At 45.9% G+C, this 18,171-nt stretch overlaps 1 protein-coding gene across 1 annotated transcript in view; it reads left to right on the plus strand.

The window, feature by feature from the left end:
* Positions 1–18,171, plus strand: part of LOC126412972 (acetylcholinesterase-like) — a 63,391-nt gene that overhangs the window by 26,384 nt on the left and 18,836 nt on the right. Inside the window, exon 6 of the mRNA XM_050082863.1 lies at positions 11,086–11,267. Within this exon, the coding sequence (XP_049938820.1) occupies positions 11,086–11,267 (182 nt within the window). The remainder of the gene's footprint in view (positions 1–11,085; positions 11,268–18,171) is intronic.

Raw genomic sequence — 18,171 nt, forward strand, 5'->3', positions numbered from 1 at the left:
AGAGCCATAGGAATCAGGTAGTGATTGTGTGCAAGTTCTGGGTAACACCGTTTATGTGGCTCAGAATCATCTACCCTTAAAAGTTCCAAAAATAACAGAGTCAAAGTTACCGAATCTTTCTTATAAATGTCCCATCCCTCCGTCCAAAGTTTTACAGTATATTTTTATATCGTTTGTTTCCAAATAGACCACAGCATCATCCATTTGTTGACCGCGAATGACTATTTCCCATTTTCTTCCAAAACCGTCATATTTGGTTCTTAACATTGCTTGGAATTCTGTAATTTCTGTTTCGCGTCAACCAATGTCATAAGCTCTGGCTCGCGATGCATCAAACGAGGTGTCAGTGACAGGGAAAATACCTGCAGAAACATTAGAACGAAACTGACTTGCCTCATGATTTCAGATCCACGAGCAGCAGTAGAGGCTTCTTAGACCCTCTTATATGGATCTATTATCTTGTTGAAAAGTGAGTCCAGTTGACTGCAACATGAGGTTTTCACCAAATATGCAGAACTCAATCGCTTTACAACTTTGGGTAGTCATTTCCTTACGTTCTCATCTACACCCCAGATTCTTTTGGTTGGATTTGAAAAAAGCAGCAAGACTATTCAAAGTCAGGGAAGAAAATTCTGCGTTTTTTTTAGTCGACTTGTGATAGCACCGTGCACAATTGAAACGGTGGATGAAGATTGCAGTAAAAAACGTTTTTGTCACTCTTGATCGCAGTTCATTCAAATAAGCAGCCATAACAGCAGCTTCATCGTACCTTTCAGCATTTTCTAGTATTTTAAAAATCTTCCGTCGAGTAGGCCTAATCAACAGCTGTGGCATAGCGAACTACTTAGGAGACCAACAAGAAATTAAATGCATGAATTACTTCATCCTGAATACTTGCTTGACTTAATTCATTTGGCCCTTATGGGGGCATAGGGCATCCAAAAGAACTCGCCATCTATCTCTGTCTTTGGCCATTTTCTTCAATTCCGCCGAGATATAGCCCACTCTCCTTGTTTGCCCTTTCACTGTCCACTTCCATGTATCTCTAGGCCCGCCTCTCATTATCATTCTTTAGGGATTCCACTCCAATATCTTCTTTTTTATTGCTCTCTCTGGGTTTCTCAATGCGTGCCCAAGCCATCTTTACTTTATTTCACGTATCTGTTCTTCTATAAGTGTCTGGTTTGTTTTTCTCCAGAGATCCTCATCACTTATTTTTTTCGGGCCACCAGCTGGTCATTATACCCCGAAGACACCTAGTTGTGAGGCTCTGCACGTGACGTTTCTGTTTCTCCATACTGGATACAGTTGTGTGAAGCAAGCATTTGCCTTCTTTATGCGATTCTTCACGTTTTCTCTGGGTGCAGCATCTTCTGTCATCACATTACCCAGATACAGGAATGAATTGACAGTCTCCACTTGCTGCTCCCCCACAAGCAGTGGTGTAAGTAGCGTGAGCAAAAAAAGGAAGGAAAATGGCGTTACAGACTTACGCTGAAAAGTTGTTTTGGAGTCCGAGTGGGCTGAGCCTGCCGTCATTTTAAACGGCCCAAAACATTAATAGACCAGTGTTTATGATTGTTTCTTGTTCACTGTTTCTGTCATGTGCACGCAACAACTGTTTTAAATACTAAAAATTACAGTGCTTACATGAATATCATAGCGTGAGGAAGGCAATTTCGATCTTTTTCTGTTCTTAAATACGTATTTCATCTAGCAACACGACACATTTGGCCTCGTTAGTGTAACTTGTTTTTTGTTGATATAATTCGAACAACCAAGAAGAGAAGGAAGTGATGTGAAAAGCTGTCTTTTTTAATCCATTTAATTCCACTTTTATTGCATTTGTATCAGTAGAAAATGAAGATGGAACCCCGAAACCAATGCTTGTTTGCTTACTGGTATTGCTTCTTGTTCGTTACATTTTCAGCTTTCAACTCATATGCACAATATTTTTAATGTTCACGTTTGCAAAGAAACTTGCCTACTTGTCCTTTGCTAGCCCACAGACGTGTGCGATGAGGGAAGACGCAAGGCATGCTATCGTATCTTTTGCATATCAACAAAGTGAACGATTATTGAAATGTCAAAGAAACAGAACTGCACAGAGATGTATCTCCATGCAGAGTAGAGTTCTTGTTTTATTAGATTGTTAGTGCATTAGTTTCACTGTAGTTTACATATCTCTTCACTTTGAAATCTTATACGATGCGAATATATAATTTTCTAAACAGCATTGCCAAATGCTATAAATACGATTAAGGAAACACTCTCAAACGCTTAGGGCGCGTAAAACGGATATTTTCGATCAACATGCTTGTGAGTCACTTTTTTAGTAGTGTTAGTCTAGCCCGTGCTGCACATAGGCCTACCTTTCGATCATTTATTTATTTATTTATTTTTTTTTGTGGTTTTAGGGCGCACAACTTCAACGGTCATTAGCGCCCAGAATACGTGAGGAATATACCGCGAGTCACAAGTTTAAAACAGCAACGAAACGGAAAACACGATAAAAGACAGACTGACAGGCATAGGATTAAAAAAGGAAAACAGCAGAATCAAATGTCCTTTGAGAGGGTTGTCAAATTGATAAAATGAAGAACGCGAGCAGCTGCTCGTGGGTCATCCGCTAAAATGGCTTCTACAGTACATGGCAGGCCAAGATCAAGACGCAGGGTGTTAAAATCCGGACAGACCGTTAAAATATGGCAGACCGTCAGCAATTGCCCACAGGGGCAGAACGGCGCCGGCGCAGCCGTCAGCAGATGGCGATGGCTGAACCGGCAGTGGCCAATTCGCAACCCGGCCAAAACGACCTCCTCCCGCCGAGAAGGGCGTGAGGAGGACGTCCAAGCCACGGGAAGAGGTTTCAGGGCCCGAAGTTTGTTGTCTGTAAGTGCAGCCCAATCGGCATGCCACTGCGATAAAATGCGCCGACAAATTACCCTGCTACAATCTGACGAAGGGACACAACAAGATGCTGTCCGAGGCTGGAGGACCGCAGCCTTGGCCCGGCATCTGCAGCCTCGTTCCCAGGGATACCGACATGGCCAGGAACCCACATAAAGCTAACCGGAGAACCGACGTCCACCAGCTGCTGAAGAGAGCGTTGGATCCGGTGCACGAAAGGGTGAACCGGGTACGGATCACTGAGGCTCTGGATAGCGCTCAGGGAATCGGAGCAGATGACATATGCAGAATGTCGGTGGCGGCAGATGTAAAGGACAGCCTGGTAGAGGGCAAAGAGCTCAGCTGTGAAGACCGAACAAAGGCCATGGAGCCGGTATTTGAAACTTTGTGCCCCGACAATAAAGGAACATCCAACCCCGTCATTGGTCTTAGAGCCATCTGTATAAATGAAGGTCATATTAATGAACTTCGAACGAAGTTCGATAAAACGGGAGTCGTAGACTGAACCGGGGGTAACCTCCTTCGGGAGCGAGCAGAGGTCAAGGTGGACGCGAACCTGAGCCTGGAGCCAAGGTGGCGTGTGGCTCTCGCCCACTCGAAAGGTTACAGGGAGTGAAAAATTAAGGTGTTGAAGGAGGCGACGAAAGCGAACTCCAGGGGGTAGCAGGGCAGAGACATACAACCCGTATCGACTGTCGAGAGAGTCATAAAAAAAGGAACGATAAGACGGGTGGTCGGGCATTGCCAGTAGCCGACAGGCATACCGACAAAGCAGTATATCGCGCCGGTAGGTGAGTGGCAACTCACCAGCGTCAGCATGAAGACTCTCGACGGGACTAGTATAAAACGCTCCGATCACAAGTCGTAAACCCCGATGTTGTATGGAGTTGAGGCGGCGTAAGATGGATGGCCGTGCAGAGGAGTATACGAAGCTCCCATAATCCAGCTTGGAGCGGACGATCGACCGATATAGACGAAGCAGGACGGTTCGATCCGCTCCCCACGACATACCACTGAGAACACGGAGGACAATTAGAGAACGGGTACAACGGGCAGCCAAATATGACACATGTGGAGACCAACTAAGTTTCCTGTCAAATGTGAGACCTAAAAATTTTGTTGTCTCGACGAATGGGAGAGCAACGGGACCGAGTCGTAAGGACGGTGGGAGAAACTCTTTGTAGCGCCAGAAGTTAATACAGACCGTCTTCTCGGCAGAGAAACGGAAGCCATTGGCGACACTCCAGGAGTAAAGACGGTCAAGAGAACGCTGAAGATAGCGCTCCAGGAAACACGTACGCTGCGCGCTGCAATAGATGGTAAAATCGTCTACGAAAAGAGAGCCTGATACATCAGTTGGGAGGCAATCCATTATTGGATTGATCGCTATGGCGAAGAGAGCGACGCTCAAAACTGAGCCCTGTGGCACCCCATTCTCCTGGTGAAAGGTATCTGACAGGACAGAACCCACACGTACCCTGAACTGTCGATCCATTAAAAAGGAACGAATAAAAAGAGGGAGACGACCGCGAAGGCCCCATGTATGCATGGTGCGGAGAATGCCCGCCCTCCAACAGGTGTCGTAAGCCTTCTCCAAATCAAAGAACACAGCCGCGGTCGGGCGCTTCCGCAAGAAGTTATTCATAATGAAGGTCGACAAGGTAACCAGATGGTCGACAGCAGAGCGGCGCCTACGAAATCCACATTGTACATTGGTAAGTAGGCGTCGAGACTCGAGCAGCCAAACCAATCGAGAGTTAACCATTCGCTCCATCACTTTACAGACACAGCTGGTAAGCGAGATGGGTCGATAACTGGAAGGCAAGTGCTTGTCCTTCCCCGGCTTAGAAATCGGGACAACAATAGACTCGCGCCAGCATGCGGGAACATGTCCCTCAATCCAGATGCGATTGTAAGTCCGAAGAAGAAAACCTTTACCCGCAGGAGAAAGGTTCTTCAGCATCTGAATATGAATAGAATCAGGCCCTGGAGCGGAGGACCGTGATCGGCCAAGTGCGTTTTCGAGTTCCCGCATGGTGAATGGGGCATTATAACTTTCACGATTCGAGGAACGGAAGTTAGGTGGCCTAGCCTCCTCTGCCTGTTTGCGGGGGAGGAAGGCAGGGTGGTAATGAGCGGAGCTCGAAACCTCGGCGAAAAAGCGGCCGAAGGCATTGGAGACATCCTCAGGGGCCACAAGGACGTCATTCGCGACCGTCAAGCCAGAAACTGGTGAGTGGACCTTAGTGCCAGATAGCCGGCGCAGGCTACCCCAGACAACAGAAGAAGGAGTAAAACTGTTGAAGGTGCTTGTGAAAGCAGCCCAGCTGGCTTTCTTGCTTTCTTTAATAACACGACGACACTGAGCACGTAATCGTTTATAATTGATACAATTCGCCACTGTAGGGTGGCGTTTAAAGGTGCGTAAAGCACGTCGACGAGCACGTAAAGCGTCTCTACATGCTGCAGTCCACCAGGGGACCGGTACGCGACGTGGAGAAGAAGTAGGGTGAGGGATGGAATATTCAGCAGCAGCGAGAATGACGTCCGTGAGGTGTGCTACCTGACGATCGCAGCTTGTGAAGGTTTTATCCTGAAAGGTCGCCCTGGAAGAGAAGAGCCCCCAGTCTGCCTTGGAGATGGTCCAACTAGAGGAGCACGGAGAGGGGGTATGCTGCAGGAGATGGATAACACACAGGAAGTGGTCGCTCGAATACGTATCAGAAAGTGCATACCACTCAAACCGGCGTGCAAGTTGGGGAGTACATATAGAGAAGTCTAAATGGGAATAGGTGTGAGATGTGTCCGAAAGAAAAGTAGGGGCGCCAGTATTGAGGCAGACAAGATTGAGCTGGTTGAAAAGGTCTGCTAACAGGGAGCCCCTCGGGCAGGATGCTGGAGAGCCCCAAAGGGGATGGTGGGCATTGAAGTCTCCAGTTAACAAAAATGGTGCAGGTAGCTGAGCAATAAGTTGCATCATGTCTGCCCTGGTAACGGCAGATGACGATGGAGTGTAAACGGTACAAATGTAAAATGTAAAAGTGGGGAGAGTAATGCAGATGGCTACTGCCTGCAGGCCGGTGTGCAACGTGATGGGATCGTGGTAAATATCATCCCGGACCAGCAACATAACCCCTCCATGGGCCGGGATACCTACCACAGGGGGTAGGTCAAAACGCACAGAGGTGTAGTGTGCCAAGGCAATTTGATCGCATGGGCGTAGCTTCGTTTCCTGGAGGGCTACGACGAGCGGACGGTGCAAGCGGAGCAGCAACTTCAAGTCCTCTCGGTTGGAGCGAATGCTGCGAATATTCCAGTGAATAAGTGCCATCGTAAGAAGAAAAGAAAGACGAAAGAAGGGGTCACCTCGAAGGCCGCTGAGGGCCTGGCTTCGAGCGAGCACTGCCGCCGCTATCAGTAGGCGGACAGTCATCGTCCATGGGGTCTATAGGTTCATCGGCCGTCTTGGGAAGATGGCCGGGAGGGGGAGCTTCCTCCGCCGGTGAACGGCCAGATGTTCGGCTACCAGCGGTGCGGCCAGGCGAAACGGATGACGGCCTGGGGCGGCAACCGCTGGGTGGCGCAGGAGAAGAAATGCGCCGTGGCGGAGAAGGAGAACTGTGCTTCCTATGAGCCTTCTTGGAAGGACGTTTGGTGGAAGTACCGGTCGAAGGCTGGGAGATCGAGGTACGTAGGAAGTCTGCATGGGACGGTTCCTTCTTGAAGGCCCGTGCATCGGACTTCTGGGTCTTCGTCTTGGCAGAAGCTGATGAAGGTGCTTGTGGCTGAGGGGTGACGGGAGGAAGAGGAGACGTTGACCGGGCGATCTTAGCACTGGCCGAACGGACGACCGTGGTGCTGAAGGTCAGATCGCATGTCTGGGTTGCCACCTCCCTGGTAGTCCGAGGAGAGGCGAGGACAGTACTGTATTTCCCCGCTGGGAGCAGCGTGGGCTTCCTACTAGCCAACAGCTTGCGAGCAGCCGAGGTGGACACTTTCTCTTTGACCCGAATTTCTTGGATACAGCGTTCTGCCTTATAGACAGGACAGTCGCGGGAGGATGCGGCATGGTCACCCTGACAGTTCACACAACGAGGAGACGGAGGTGGACAGTCACCCTCATGGGCATCCCTGCCACAAGTGACACATTTAGCCGCATTGGAACAAGACTGTCGAGTGTGATTGAAACGCTGACACTGGTAGCAGCGCGTAGGTGTCGGGTCATAGGGGCGAACAGAAATAACCTCGTAGCCTGCCTTGATGCGCGATGGCAGCTTAACACTATCGAAGGTCAAGAAAAGTGTCCGGGTCGGCACAAGGTCATTGTTGACCTTCTTCATGACCCTATGGACAGCCGTCACGCCCTGCTCAGCGAGGAATGATTGAATGTCCTCGTCAGTCAATCCGTCGAGGGAGCTAGTATAGACCACACCACGAGACGAATTCAAAGTTCGGTGAGCCTCCACCCGCACAGGGAACGTGTACAGGAGTGTGGCCCGAAGCAGTTTTTGTGCCTGAAAGGCGCTCTCAGTTTCTAGTAATAAGGTACCGTTACACAACCTGGTACAAGATTTGACAGATCCGGCTATGGCATCTACACCCTTCTGGATAACGAAAGGGTTGACAGAGGAAAAATCCTTTCCGTCCTCAGATCGAGAAACGACGAGGAACTGTTGGGCAGGCGGTAGTACTTTTGTCACTGGTGGCTGGTCACGTTTCCGTTTTTGGGCAGAAGTCGAGACAGATGGAGTGAAATCCATTGCGGAGGAATCCCCCATGATTGCCAGCGTCTCCGATGGCGCGCTCCTTCCTTGTGGGGACCCTCTCAGAGGGCACTCCCGCCTTAGGTGAATGTTTACACCTCAGGTCACACCTCCTGAGAAACAGACGGAGGGACCAATCGGCATGGTCAGAAGGTATCAGCTCAGGCAATCACCCCTCCCCGGGCCTGGCCTTTACCAGGGGGTACGCGCGTGCCTTACATGTCTACCCAGGGCGGGGAATTACGCGTTACCCCGTCACCGGCTACGCGTGCGAACGCGTGGGTCGGCCTTCAGGCACGCACAGGGAGGAAGGAAGAAGAGGAAAAAGAAGAGAGAGAGGGAGAGAGAGGACAGACTGTCTCAAACGCGGGGGCGGAGACCAGAGAAGGCAAGGAGAAGAAGGTAATGAGAAGGCAAGCAAAAGGCAAGGAGAACCAAGGAGAAGAAGGCAATGAGAAGGCAAGGAGAAGAAGACAAGGGAAAGAGTAAGGAAGACAGTGAGGTGGAAAAGAGCAAAGAAAGGAACCAAACAAAGGAAGGAAGAAACGAGAAGTGAAAAAGCAAAATGACCGCAAATAGAGGTCGTGGAACCGTCCGTCTCCAGACGCAGGCGCTAACGACCCCCTTGAGGGGGTGGGACTCCTTTTAGTCGCCTCTTACGACAGGCAGGAATACCTCGGGCCTATTCTAATCCCCGGACCCGCAGGGGGGACCTTTCGATCAGTAGCCTGTTTGTTTCTTTTTACGGAATATTTCTCGTCAGCAGCTGTCAGTTTTTGAGGAATAGCCAATCATATCACTGTTGGAATGCACTTTGATCATCTGCCTTTTTTGAATTTCATTTTGAGGTTTTCAACGTATAGGACTCTATACCATGCTTTGTGATATACCAATAATTAATTAATTAGTTAGTTAGTTTCATATTCCTTGTAACATTTGCGTGGTAAATCATAATGATGTGGAACGAGTTATTCTCTATCAACATTTTTTTTTTGTAAAAATGACTCCATGTAGTTAATTTATTAGTATTTTTGTTTTTTAATTAAAGACATGTTAGTAATTCGTAGTCATCACCATTTACACATTACAGTCTTCTGTGGATTAGGAAGAGTTGTCAAAGAGAAACGTTACGGTGAAGCGGTTAGATTGCTACTCACAGGCCGAGCAGCAGGCAGGCACGACAAAAAGTGTGATCGGCTAAAGCCTTCTTCTGAAAGGAAGCAAAGCACACACTCACGTTCATACAATCATACACACAGAACACATACACATATGACCGCTGTCTCCTAATATTCTAGTCAGAGTCTCTTTTAAAGATGGAGGAAATATGAACAATGAATAATTATCGGCGGGAGGAATTCCGGGAATGAGTTACCGAACCAACAGTCAGCGCACTCACGTGGCCTTGTGTTGTGCGGAGACGAGGCCATCGACACAGTGTGGTTCGGATGCCTGAGCGTTTGGAGGACAATGAAAAACACAGGAAAGAAAACAAAGAATGCAGCAGGACTATAATACATGTATAGAAAAGAAAATATTGCTTGAAAATCTCCACTTATGAATGAAATGTGACTCCTGTAAATTTTGGATTACGATCGGATCGGTTAGTACAGCCATAAACGGCGCAAGCTGGCATTTTTGACGAAACAACTACGTCTCGACGCAAAGTACCAGATGCTATTTGGGAGGCGACCACAAAAGTCGGTAGATATCCCCAGCGGTCGGAACTTGGCAGGAGCACGTCAGAGTGATATCACGGAGAAGTATTACCGCGGTGAACCGTGGAGGTATAAATGGGGTGAACCTAATGTTTTGGGCAATATAAGATGGCGGGCGCTTGTTTCAGGTTTGTGACGTAATGATAATTGCTCCATGCGCAGAAAAGGGCAAAGAGGTCAGCGATGTACAAGGTAGGGCAAATAAAAGTGGCACGGAAGAGTGGATACAATTGGACGTGAATGTATGTATATAACCACACCCCAACAGGATGGAGCAACTGGCCACACAGCCGGTTGAACATCGGAGCACATTTACACAATTTTCACCCCTGACGAAGTTGTTAGCAGAGGTCAACCTGGTCGCTGCCCTAGTTGGCCATCCAGGACACAAGATCTGTCAGTGCGCGGTTACTTTGTGTGTGGAGCCATCAAGTGTAACGTGTATTGCAAAAGCCAGAGTCTTCAAAACTGCAGCAGAACATTTCGGACGAGAGTGCAGCAATTTCAGCATTTCAGCTTTGATCCGCCTTCAGTAACTTGCTGACCAGGGCCCAAAAGTGTTAATAGATGAATGATGGTCACTTTCAACATCTGCTGTAGTCAGATTAGTTCTGTATTTCCTTTCCTCTTCTGTGGTTCTTTGTGCCCTGGAACTCTTTTCTGCGAGCCATTTTTATTTGCCCAACCCTGTATTTAGGAATACCAAAATGTTGTTTTAAACTGATCTATACAAGAAAAGACAATTTCATGCACACTTTATAACTGACGATATGAATGTTATAAGTGATTATAAAAATTATTGAAATAACAATAATCATTACATAAATTTTCAAAATTATGAAATATGTCTGATCTTCTTTTGTAGTACAGTGTCCTATCTGAAACAACTTTCCATTACACATTTTAACATTTGAATACAAACAAATTGCCGGCCGGAGTGGCCATGCGGTTCTAGGCGCTTCAGTCTGGAGCCGAGCGACCGCTACCGTCGCAGGTTCGAATCCTGCCTCGAGCATGGATGTGTGTGATGTCCTTAGGTTAGTTACATTTAACTAGTTCTAAGTTCTAGGCGACTGATGGCCTCAGATGTTAAGTCCCATACTCGCGGTTCTAGGCGCTCAGTCCGGAACCGCGCGACTGCTACGGTCGCAGGTTCGAATCCTGCCTCGGGCATGGATGTGTGTGGTGTCCTTAGGTTAGTTAGGTTTAAGTAGTTCTAAGTTCTAGGGGACTGATGACCATAGATGTTAAGTCCCATAGTACTCAGAGCCATTTTTTTTGTTAAGTCCCATAATGCTCAGAGCCAATACAAACAAATTATACTTTACCATCAGCTCTTTCACAAATGTAAATAAAAGGTGTTGTGTGAGAAATTCACTAAATTGGCTCAAAATGGTTCAAATGGCTCTGAGCACTATGGGACTTAACATCTTAGGTCATCAGTCCCCTAGAACTTAGAACTACTTAAACCTAACTAACCTAATGACATCACACACATCCATGGCCGAGGCAGGATTCGAACCTGCGACCGTAGCAGTCCCGCGGTTCCGGACTGCAGCGCCTAGAACCGCACGACCACCGCGGCCGGCATTCACTAAATTGGATGGTGACCATATTGTATGTTTCGTGTTGTATACGAAATAATAGTGTCCCACTGCCCGGTTCCATTACGGTCTCCTTTCCTTGCCTTGCAGAGAAAGCCTACCTGTCGGAGCCAGCGTCTCTGCAGGAGCTGAACGACAACTTTGAGCTGGCGGTGGCGCCGCTGCTGCACCTGCCGACGGCCGAGGAGCGCTCTGCAGCCGCCCTCAGCATGCACGACTTCTACTTCGGACACGAGAACATCACCGTGGCCGATGGGCAAGCCCTGGTCAACGTACGTACCTCACTTGCTGACGGACTCAAACAGCGTCATGCGACTTCCCACAATTCGTGTCATTCCATGATTCAGGTGTCACCCACTGAATAACATGTACAACTGTGCTCTGCAAATCATAGCGAAGTGCAGGGCAGGGAGCACTTCCCATTATATTAGACTTCCGGTTCCATTCGCGTATAGAGCGCTGGGAAGAAAGGTTGCTAAATTGCCTCTGTGAGTTCAGTAATAAGTCACGTCTTACCTTCGAAGTCCCTAAGGGCGCGGCACGAAGCGGTTTGTAGTATACGCCTAGATTCTTCAATACAGCTACTTGAAATTTTGTAAGTTGGCCAAGTGTTTTGGCGTGGCCATTATCCCCAGCAAGTATATAAATATTACTTTCTCAAGTTGAAACGCCGTTTTCTTGCTTCTGTCTTTAGTATCTACGTTTCACATGTGTTTCGCCTTTTACATTAAGGCACCTTCAGTGGATTTAATCTGGAATTATAAAGTTTTGTTTTTTTCCGTAACATCTGAAAAAATTGTTTAATTCTCTTGAAGAAACAACTTAAAGTCATGTAGGTGCAAATGCACGCAAGTACACACACACACACACACACACACACACAGAGAGAGAGAGAGAGAGAGAGAGAGAGAGAGAGAGAGAGAAGAAACAGTAGTTAGGTTGGCAACTCTTAAGAAAAGTAACACCAAGTGAGCATACAGAGATCGTTCATAATTCTCGTAACAAAAATCTGCAGTTAATGACAGACCAGTAGTGGGGTCTACTCCGGTCAGCTTACGAAGTATGAAATGACAAAAGAAAATGTGTCGATTTTTGAGTGAGGTGACAGTGCTACCGCTAATGAAAAATTAGATGAGAGGAAAATCACATTTCGGCCTTTAAGACGAAAAATTGTAAGTAATAATTTATAAACGTAAAAATTTTATATTCAGTTGTTTTCTAATCTTCAAGTACCATATATATAAACAACACAGTACAATTTCAGATTAAATCCACTAAAGATACGTTAGTATAAAGTGAGAAACGTCTCTTGACTATAAATAAATATACACGGCAGCAAGAAAAAGGCGTTTCAATTTATAAAACGAATATTTGTAAACAACTATCAACGGAATAGTTGGCGGTCTTCAATCGGTCTTCAAGCGTCTGTGAGTTCCGTTTTTCGGCGTCTCTGTGACACTTCCTCGTGAATCAAACAAACACGTTGACATTTGTGCTGTCCTCATTTGTATCTTGTTTGATATCGACACTTACACACTTGAATGATATGATATGTAGGTCACACGAGTGTTTTTTAGACAATCTCCTTTAAAGACATTGCGGTCTTGCAGTAACCAACCAATGAAACGAAGCTTTATGAACGACTGAGCCTATGTGATCAATCCACTAATATACCCACATACTGTTAGTCCGAGACGTTAGTAATAGTTGATTGATTCAGTTGAGGTTCACTGATATTGTTTTATTCATTTTGTGATGCGCAAAATTTACATTTGTGAGTGCTGAAAGGAACGTGCCAATATTTGCACGAGTACGAAGACTTATTAACATCCATTCGAATATTTCTGTGATTTTTTTCGCGTAGTCCTTCATTGCAGATAGCTGCATCGAAAATGTTCAAATGTGTGTGAATTCTTAAGGGACGAAACTGCTGAGATAATCGATCATTAGACTTACATTCTAATTAAACAAACTTATGCTAAGAACAACACACGCACCCATGCCTGAGGGAGGTCTCGAACCTCCTGTGGGAGCTGCATCACCTATAAATAGTTTGAGGTTACTATTAACATTCCCTGGCATCTCATTAATATACGATATGAACAGCAAGGACCTCAACACACTTCCTTGGGATAAACCTGAGGGTAGTGCTACATCTGCCATTGACACTCCATCCAAGATAACATGTTGCTTCTTCCTACTGAGAAATTCTAAATCCTCTTATACTGCCGATAACAGTTATAAGACAGCAGACTAAGGATTATTACAGGAAAAAGTTACTGTTGTTCACATGGACGACGACGTTACACATTCGTATTACGACACTTATTATCTATAAATTATCCAGGAAGACTCTGAGTTTAGATTAGATACATCTTTTATTCCATAGATAGAGTGTGCAATATGTCACAAAATGAAAATACATATATGTATTTACAGAAGAACTGATGTGCTAATCGTTTAAATGATTGCATTCCACATGTGATAATCAGCTCTAGTTTATTTGCTGTTCTACTGTACAATTTAGGTCTAGGCCATTTTGACGTACACTTACGTAAGTGACTGTTAACAATTCATTTCGTCACAATGATTTGAAAATTAAGCACTGTGACAAACCAAGTCATAAAATCTGCTAAGATTAATAAGGAATTACTGCACTTTCGTAAACAATACCATGGGAAAAAAATCAGGTAAGTCATACTGGTATCTTGCACATGTGGCATTACAAGAGTGTCTTGAGCTATTGTACTTGTGAGCGTAACTGTCACATTTGTAATAAAAACCTGTACCAACAGCACCATTTATATAGACACAGGTAACACGTTTAAAATTTCGTGTATTGTTAAATAGCATCGCAATCGACTTTTAAATTTCGGACTTGCAGTCGCACTCACAAGCACAGTAGCTGTAGACACTCTTCAAATACCTGGTGATTTAATTAACGTGTAGCCACTTTTGGAGGTTCAGTGTGGGCTGTGACTATCGTATGACAACGAAACGTGGTAGATATGCTGATGTGCTAATCCGGAACAGATTTACATTGGAACACAAATTAGTTATAATTGTGGCCACCAGGTGCAAATCTGGAGCTACATACTGTTTGTATGGCTATGACATCCACGCTGTCATCTGAGAAGCCATAGCGTGAGTGAACTGTGTGGCTATCGAGAAGAGAGGCCGTGCACTGTTAGCGAAACTGTTCTATGTGAACTGCAGCTTTTGTAGTGCTACGAGGGCAGTTCAATAAGTAATGCAACACATTTTTTTTCTCGGCCAATTTTGGTTGAGAAAACCGGAAATTTCTTGTGGAATATTTTCAAACATTCCCGCTTCGTCTCGTATAGTTTCATTGACTTCCGACAGGTGGCAGCGCTGTACGGAGCTGTTAAAATGGCGTCTGTAACGGATGTGCGTTGCAAACAACAGGCAGTGATCGAGTTTCTTTTTGCGGAAAACCAGGGCATCTCAGATATTCATAGGCGCTTGCAGAATGTCTACGGTGATCTGGCAGTGGACAAAAGCACGGTGAGTCGTTGGGCAAAGCGTGTGTCATCATCGCCGCAAGGTCAAGCAAGACTGTCTGATCTCCCGCGTGCGGGCCGGCCGTGCACAGCTGTGACTCCTGCAATGGCGGAGCGTGCGAACACACTCGTTCATGATGATCGACGGATCACCATCAAACAACTCAGTGCTCAACTTGACATCTCTGTTGGTAGTGCTGTCACAATTGTTCATCAGTTGGGATATTCAAAGGTTTGTTCCCGCTGGGTCCCTCGTTGTCTAACCGAACACCATAAAGAGCAAAGGAGAACCATCTGTGCGGAATTGCTTGCTCGTCATGTGGCTGAGGGTGACAATTTCTTGTCAAAGATTGTTACAGGCGATGAAACATGGGTTCATCACTTTGAACCTGAAACAAAACGGCAATCAATCGAGTGGCGCCACACCCACTCCCCTACCAAGAAAAAGTTTAAAGCCATACCCTCAGCCGGTAAAGTCATGGTTACAGTCTTCTGGGACGCTGAAGGGGTTATTCTGTTCGATGTCCTTCCCCATGGTCAAACGATCAACTCTGAAGTGTATTGTGCTACTCTTCAGAAATTGAAGAAACGACTTCAGCGTGTTCGTAGGCACAAAAATCTGAACGAACTTCTCCTTCTTCATGACAACGCAAGACCTCACACAAGTCTTTGCACCCGAGAGGAGCTCACAAAACTTCAGTGGACTGTTCTTCCTCATGCACTCTACAGCCCCGATCTCGCACCGTCGGATTTCCATATGTTTGGCCCAATGAAGGACGCAATCAGTGGGAGGCACTACGCAGATGATGAAGAAGTTATTGATGCAGTACGACGTTGGCTCCGACATCGACCAGTGGAATGGTAACGTGCAGGCATACAGGCCCTCATTTCAAGGTGGCGTAAGGCCGTAGCATTGAATGGAGATTACGTTGAGAAATAGTGTTGTGTACCTAAAAGATTGGGGAATAACCTCGTGTATTTCAATGCTGAATAAAACAACCCCTGTTTCAGAAAAAAAATGTGTTGCATTACTTATTGAACTGCCCTCGTACATTCAGAGAGTATCGCCGACTGAAAGACCTGAGTAAAGGTCTGATATTATTAAATGGATTAAAGAAGATGATAATGCAATTTGGAAACACGGGTAAGCTGGTATATCTCCTGGAAGAGAAAGGCGTCCTGTGTCGATGGAAGTTATTGACGACATTGTTGTTACAGTAACTGATTATGCAGCACATGTCCCAGGTATTGTTAGTGCTCGTGCAGTGTCACAAGAACGGTCCATCCCATGGTCAACAGTACGGGAAGTTTTGCGGTCTATATTACACTAGTACCAGTACGAGATCCAGAAGGTGCAACAGTTGAAACCTCATGATCTGCAGCAACGTTCTCAATTTGATCTTCGGTTTCTGGCTGGGATCAAAGTGGATGACATGAGGCTGGGGCAATGTTCGGTGGAGTGACGAGGTACACTTTACACCACAGTATCCAGTGAATACTGCCGAATTTGGATTTCTGTTTAAACCGCGTGTTGCGCACGAAGAGCCATTGCGCTCGCCTTACGTGGGCGTGTGCTTTTGATTCACGAGCAGCTTTATTCTCGGTTCAGTCTTCTTTGAAGAGAACATAGCCAGAAGCTCTGTCAGGTAGCCGGCCGGGGTGGCCGTGCGGTTCTAGGCGCTACAGTCAGGAACCGCGCGACCGCTACGGTCGCAGGTTCGAATCCTGCCTCGGGCATGGGTGTGTGTGATGTCCTTAGGTTAGTCAGGTTTACGTAATTCTAAGTTCTAGGGGACTGATGACCTCAGAAGTTAAGCCCCTTAGTGCTAAGAGCCATTTGAACCATTTCTGTCAGGTATAGCATCCAGTCTGCACGTTATCGAGACCTGTTCGTACAATAGGTGATTCCTGCTTTGGAAGAGCACAACTGTGTGGAAATCACTGTTTTCATGCAGGACGAGGCAACATGTCATGTCACTCGCCAAGTGAAAGATCTGCTTAACGAAACCTTCCACGAAAATGTTATTTCCAGAGATTTTACAGAATCACGGCCTGCAAGATCACCTGATCTGAAATCTATGTGATTTTTCGCTATGGGGATACCAAAAGGAACGCGTTTACCGGGTACACGCTTGGTCTCCACCTGATCTAAAGGCCAGTGAAAATAGGAACACGCTGTTCATATTCCACCGTAATGCTGCAAGGAACTGTTGATTACGTCGTTTTATCGAAGCAGATCGTGTCGAAGTCTCCGATGCTCATATGAACAAACTGCACTGATCCCACGCCCGTCCGTAACGCACCCCGGCGATGGAGGTGGATGAGCGCGACACAGCTGTCGGTCGGTCGGTCGCGATGGGACCCTCTGTGGACAGAGTGGAGGAGTTTATAAACTTTAGTAGAGTTTATAAATCTTAGTATATCTAGTGATCTGATTTGTCACTGCGCGTAGTTTTTCAAACGATTTTTTATAGCTGATATCTTATCAGTCCTTTTTGTAAGCGTACTTGGAAACGGACGGTCGCTCCATTTGCACAACAGTACGACTGATAAAGTGAAACTGACAATTATAAGCGGGATGCAATCGTTTAAGCAGTTTGTCGCAGCTGTGGACCCATGTTTAATGAGAGTCAAGATATGCAAAATATTTCTTCTGCAGACTGTGAGACTCCTCTTGTTTTGGCAGCATTTTTTTGCTAAATTTTTCGTGTTATTGGGACGCTGCAGCGATTGGAAGTAATCCGCTCTCTTAAGCAGCATCACAGAATACAACAGCAAAGAGTGAGAAACTGTTTCCCATGTTGGCGTCGGTAATGAATGCGGCACGTTGCGTGATAGTTAGTCAATGGAGCGAAGAGATGTAAGCGAGCCATTAGAAAGTATCTTGCCTGGTGACCTGTACGTAGGATACCCAACAAAACAGGCGTGAAATCCAAACTTTTTCTTTCATAAATTTTAATTATTAGTGCCCACGTTTCGCATAATAGATGCTAGGAGGAAAGTATCTGGAATTAAAGATTCAACACAACAATACCATTACACAATAAATTTTTTAAATCTGATAACAATTGAAAATTGTTCACCTTCCGATTGCTTACGAACAGCTACGAAGTTGTACGAAGTATGTACGAGGTTACCGCTGCGCGCCAATCTAGTCTATTCTTTATACTGCTCGTCTTGATATAATATACTGCGAACTAGGACTATTGATATTTTAAAAAATATCACTTGTCCTATATATCGACACTTAAAAACATCAATATAGGGCCTTGATAGGTCGAATAAATTATCGATATATAGACGGAAAAGTATCAGCGTACTGCCCTATATAAATATCGCCAGCACATTGTAAATATACTGCAGATTTTAGTGCTATATATCTAAGTTTTAAGATATTCTACACATCAACAAGCTAGCAGCCTGCCTATCCCCCTCACAACAATAACTGTAAGGGTAACGATGCACGTTCAGGCTTGGCGATAACCTCTTTGCTAATAATGGTAACTGCAATTCATGTCGACTTCTCTGTTTTTTCATTTCTGCGGGCGAAGCTAAACGTTGCAGTTTCCGTTGGTAGCGCCGAGCGCCGATTAGATCAGCATTTCCGCTCACACGTCTCCATCCACCGTAAAGACAAATATTGTCATCTAGTTTT

This window comes from Schistocerca serialis, chromosome 7 (assembly GCF_023864345.2).
Source record: "Schistocerca serialis cubense isolate TAMUIC-IGC-003099 chromosome 7, iqSchSeri2.2, whole genome shotgun sequence".
Lineage (NCBI taxonomy): Eukaryota > Metazoa > Arthropoda > Insecta > Orthoptera > Acrididae > Schistocerca > Schistocerca serialis.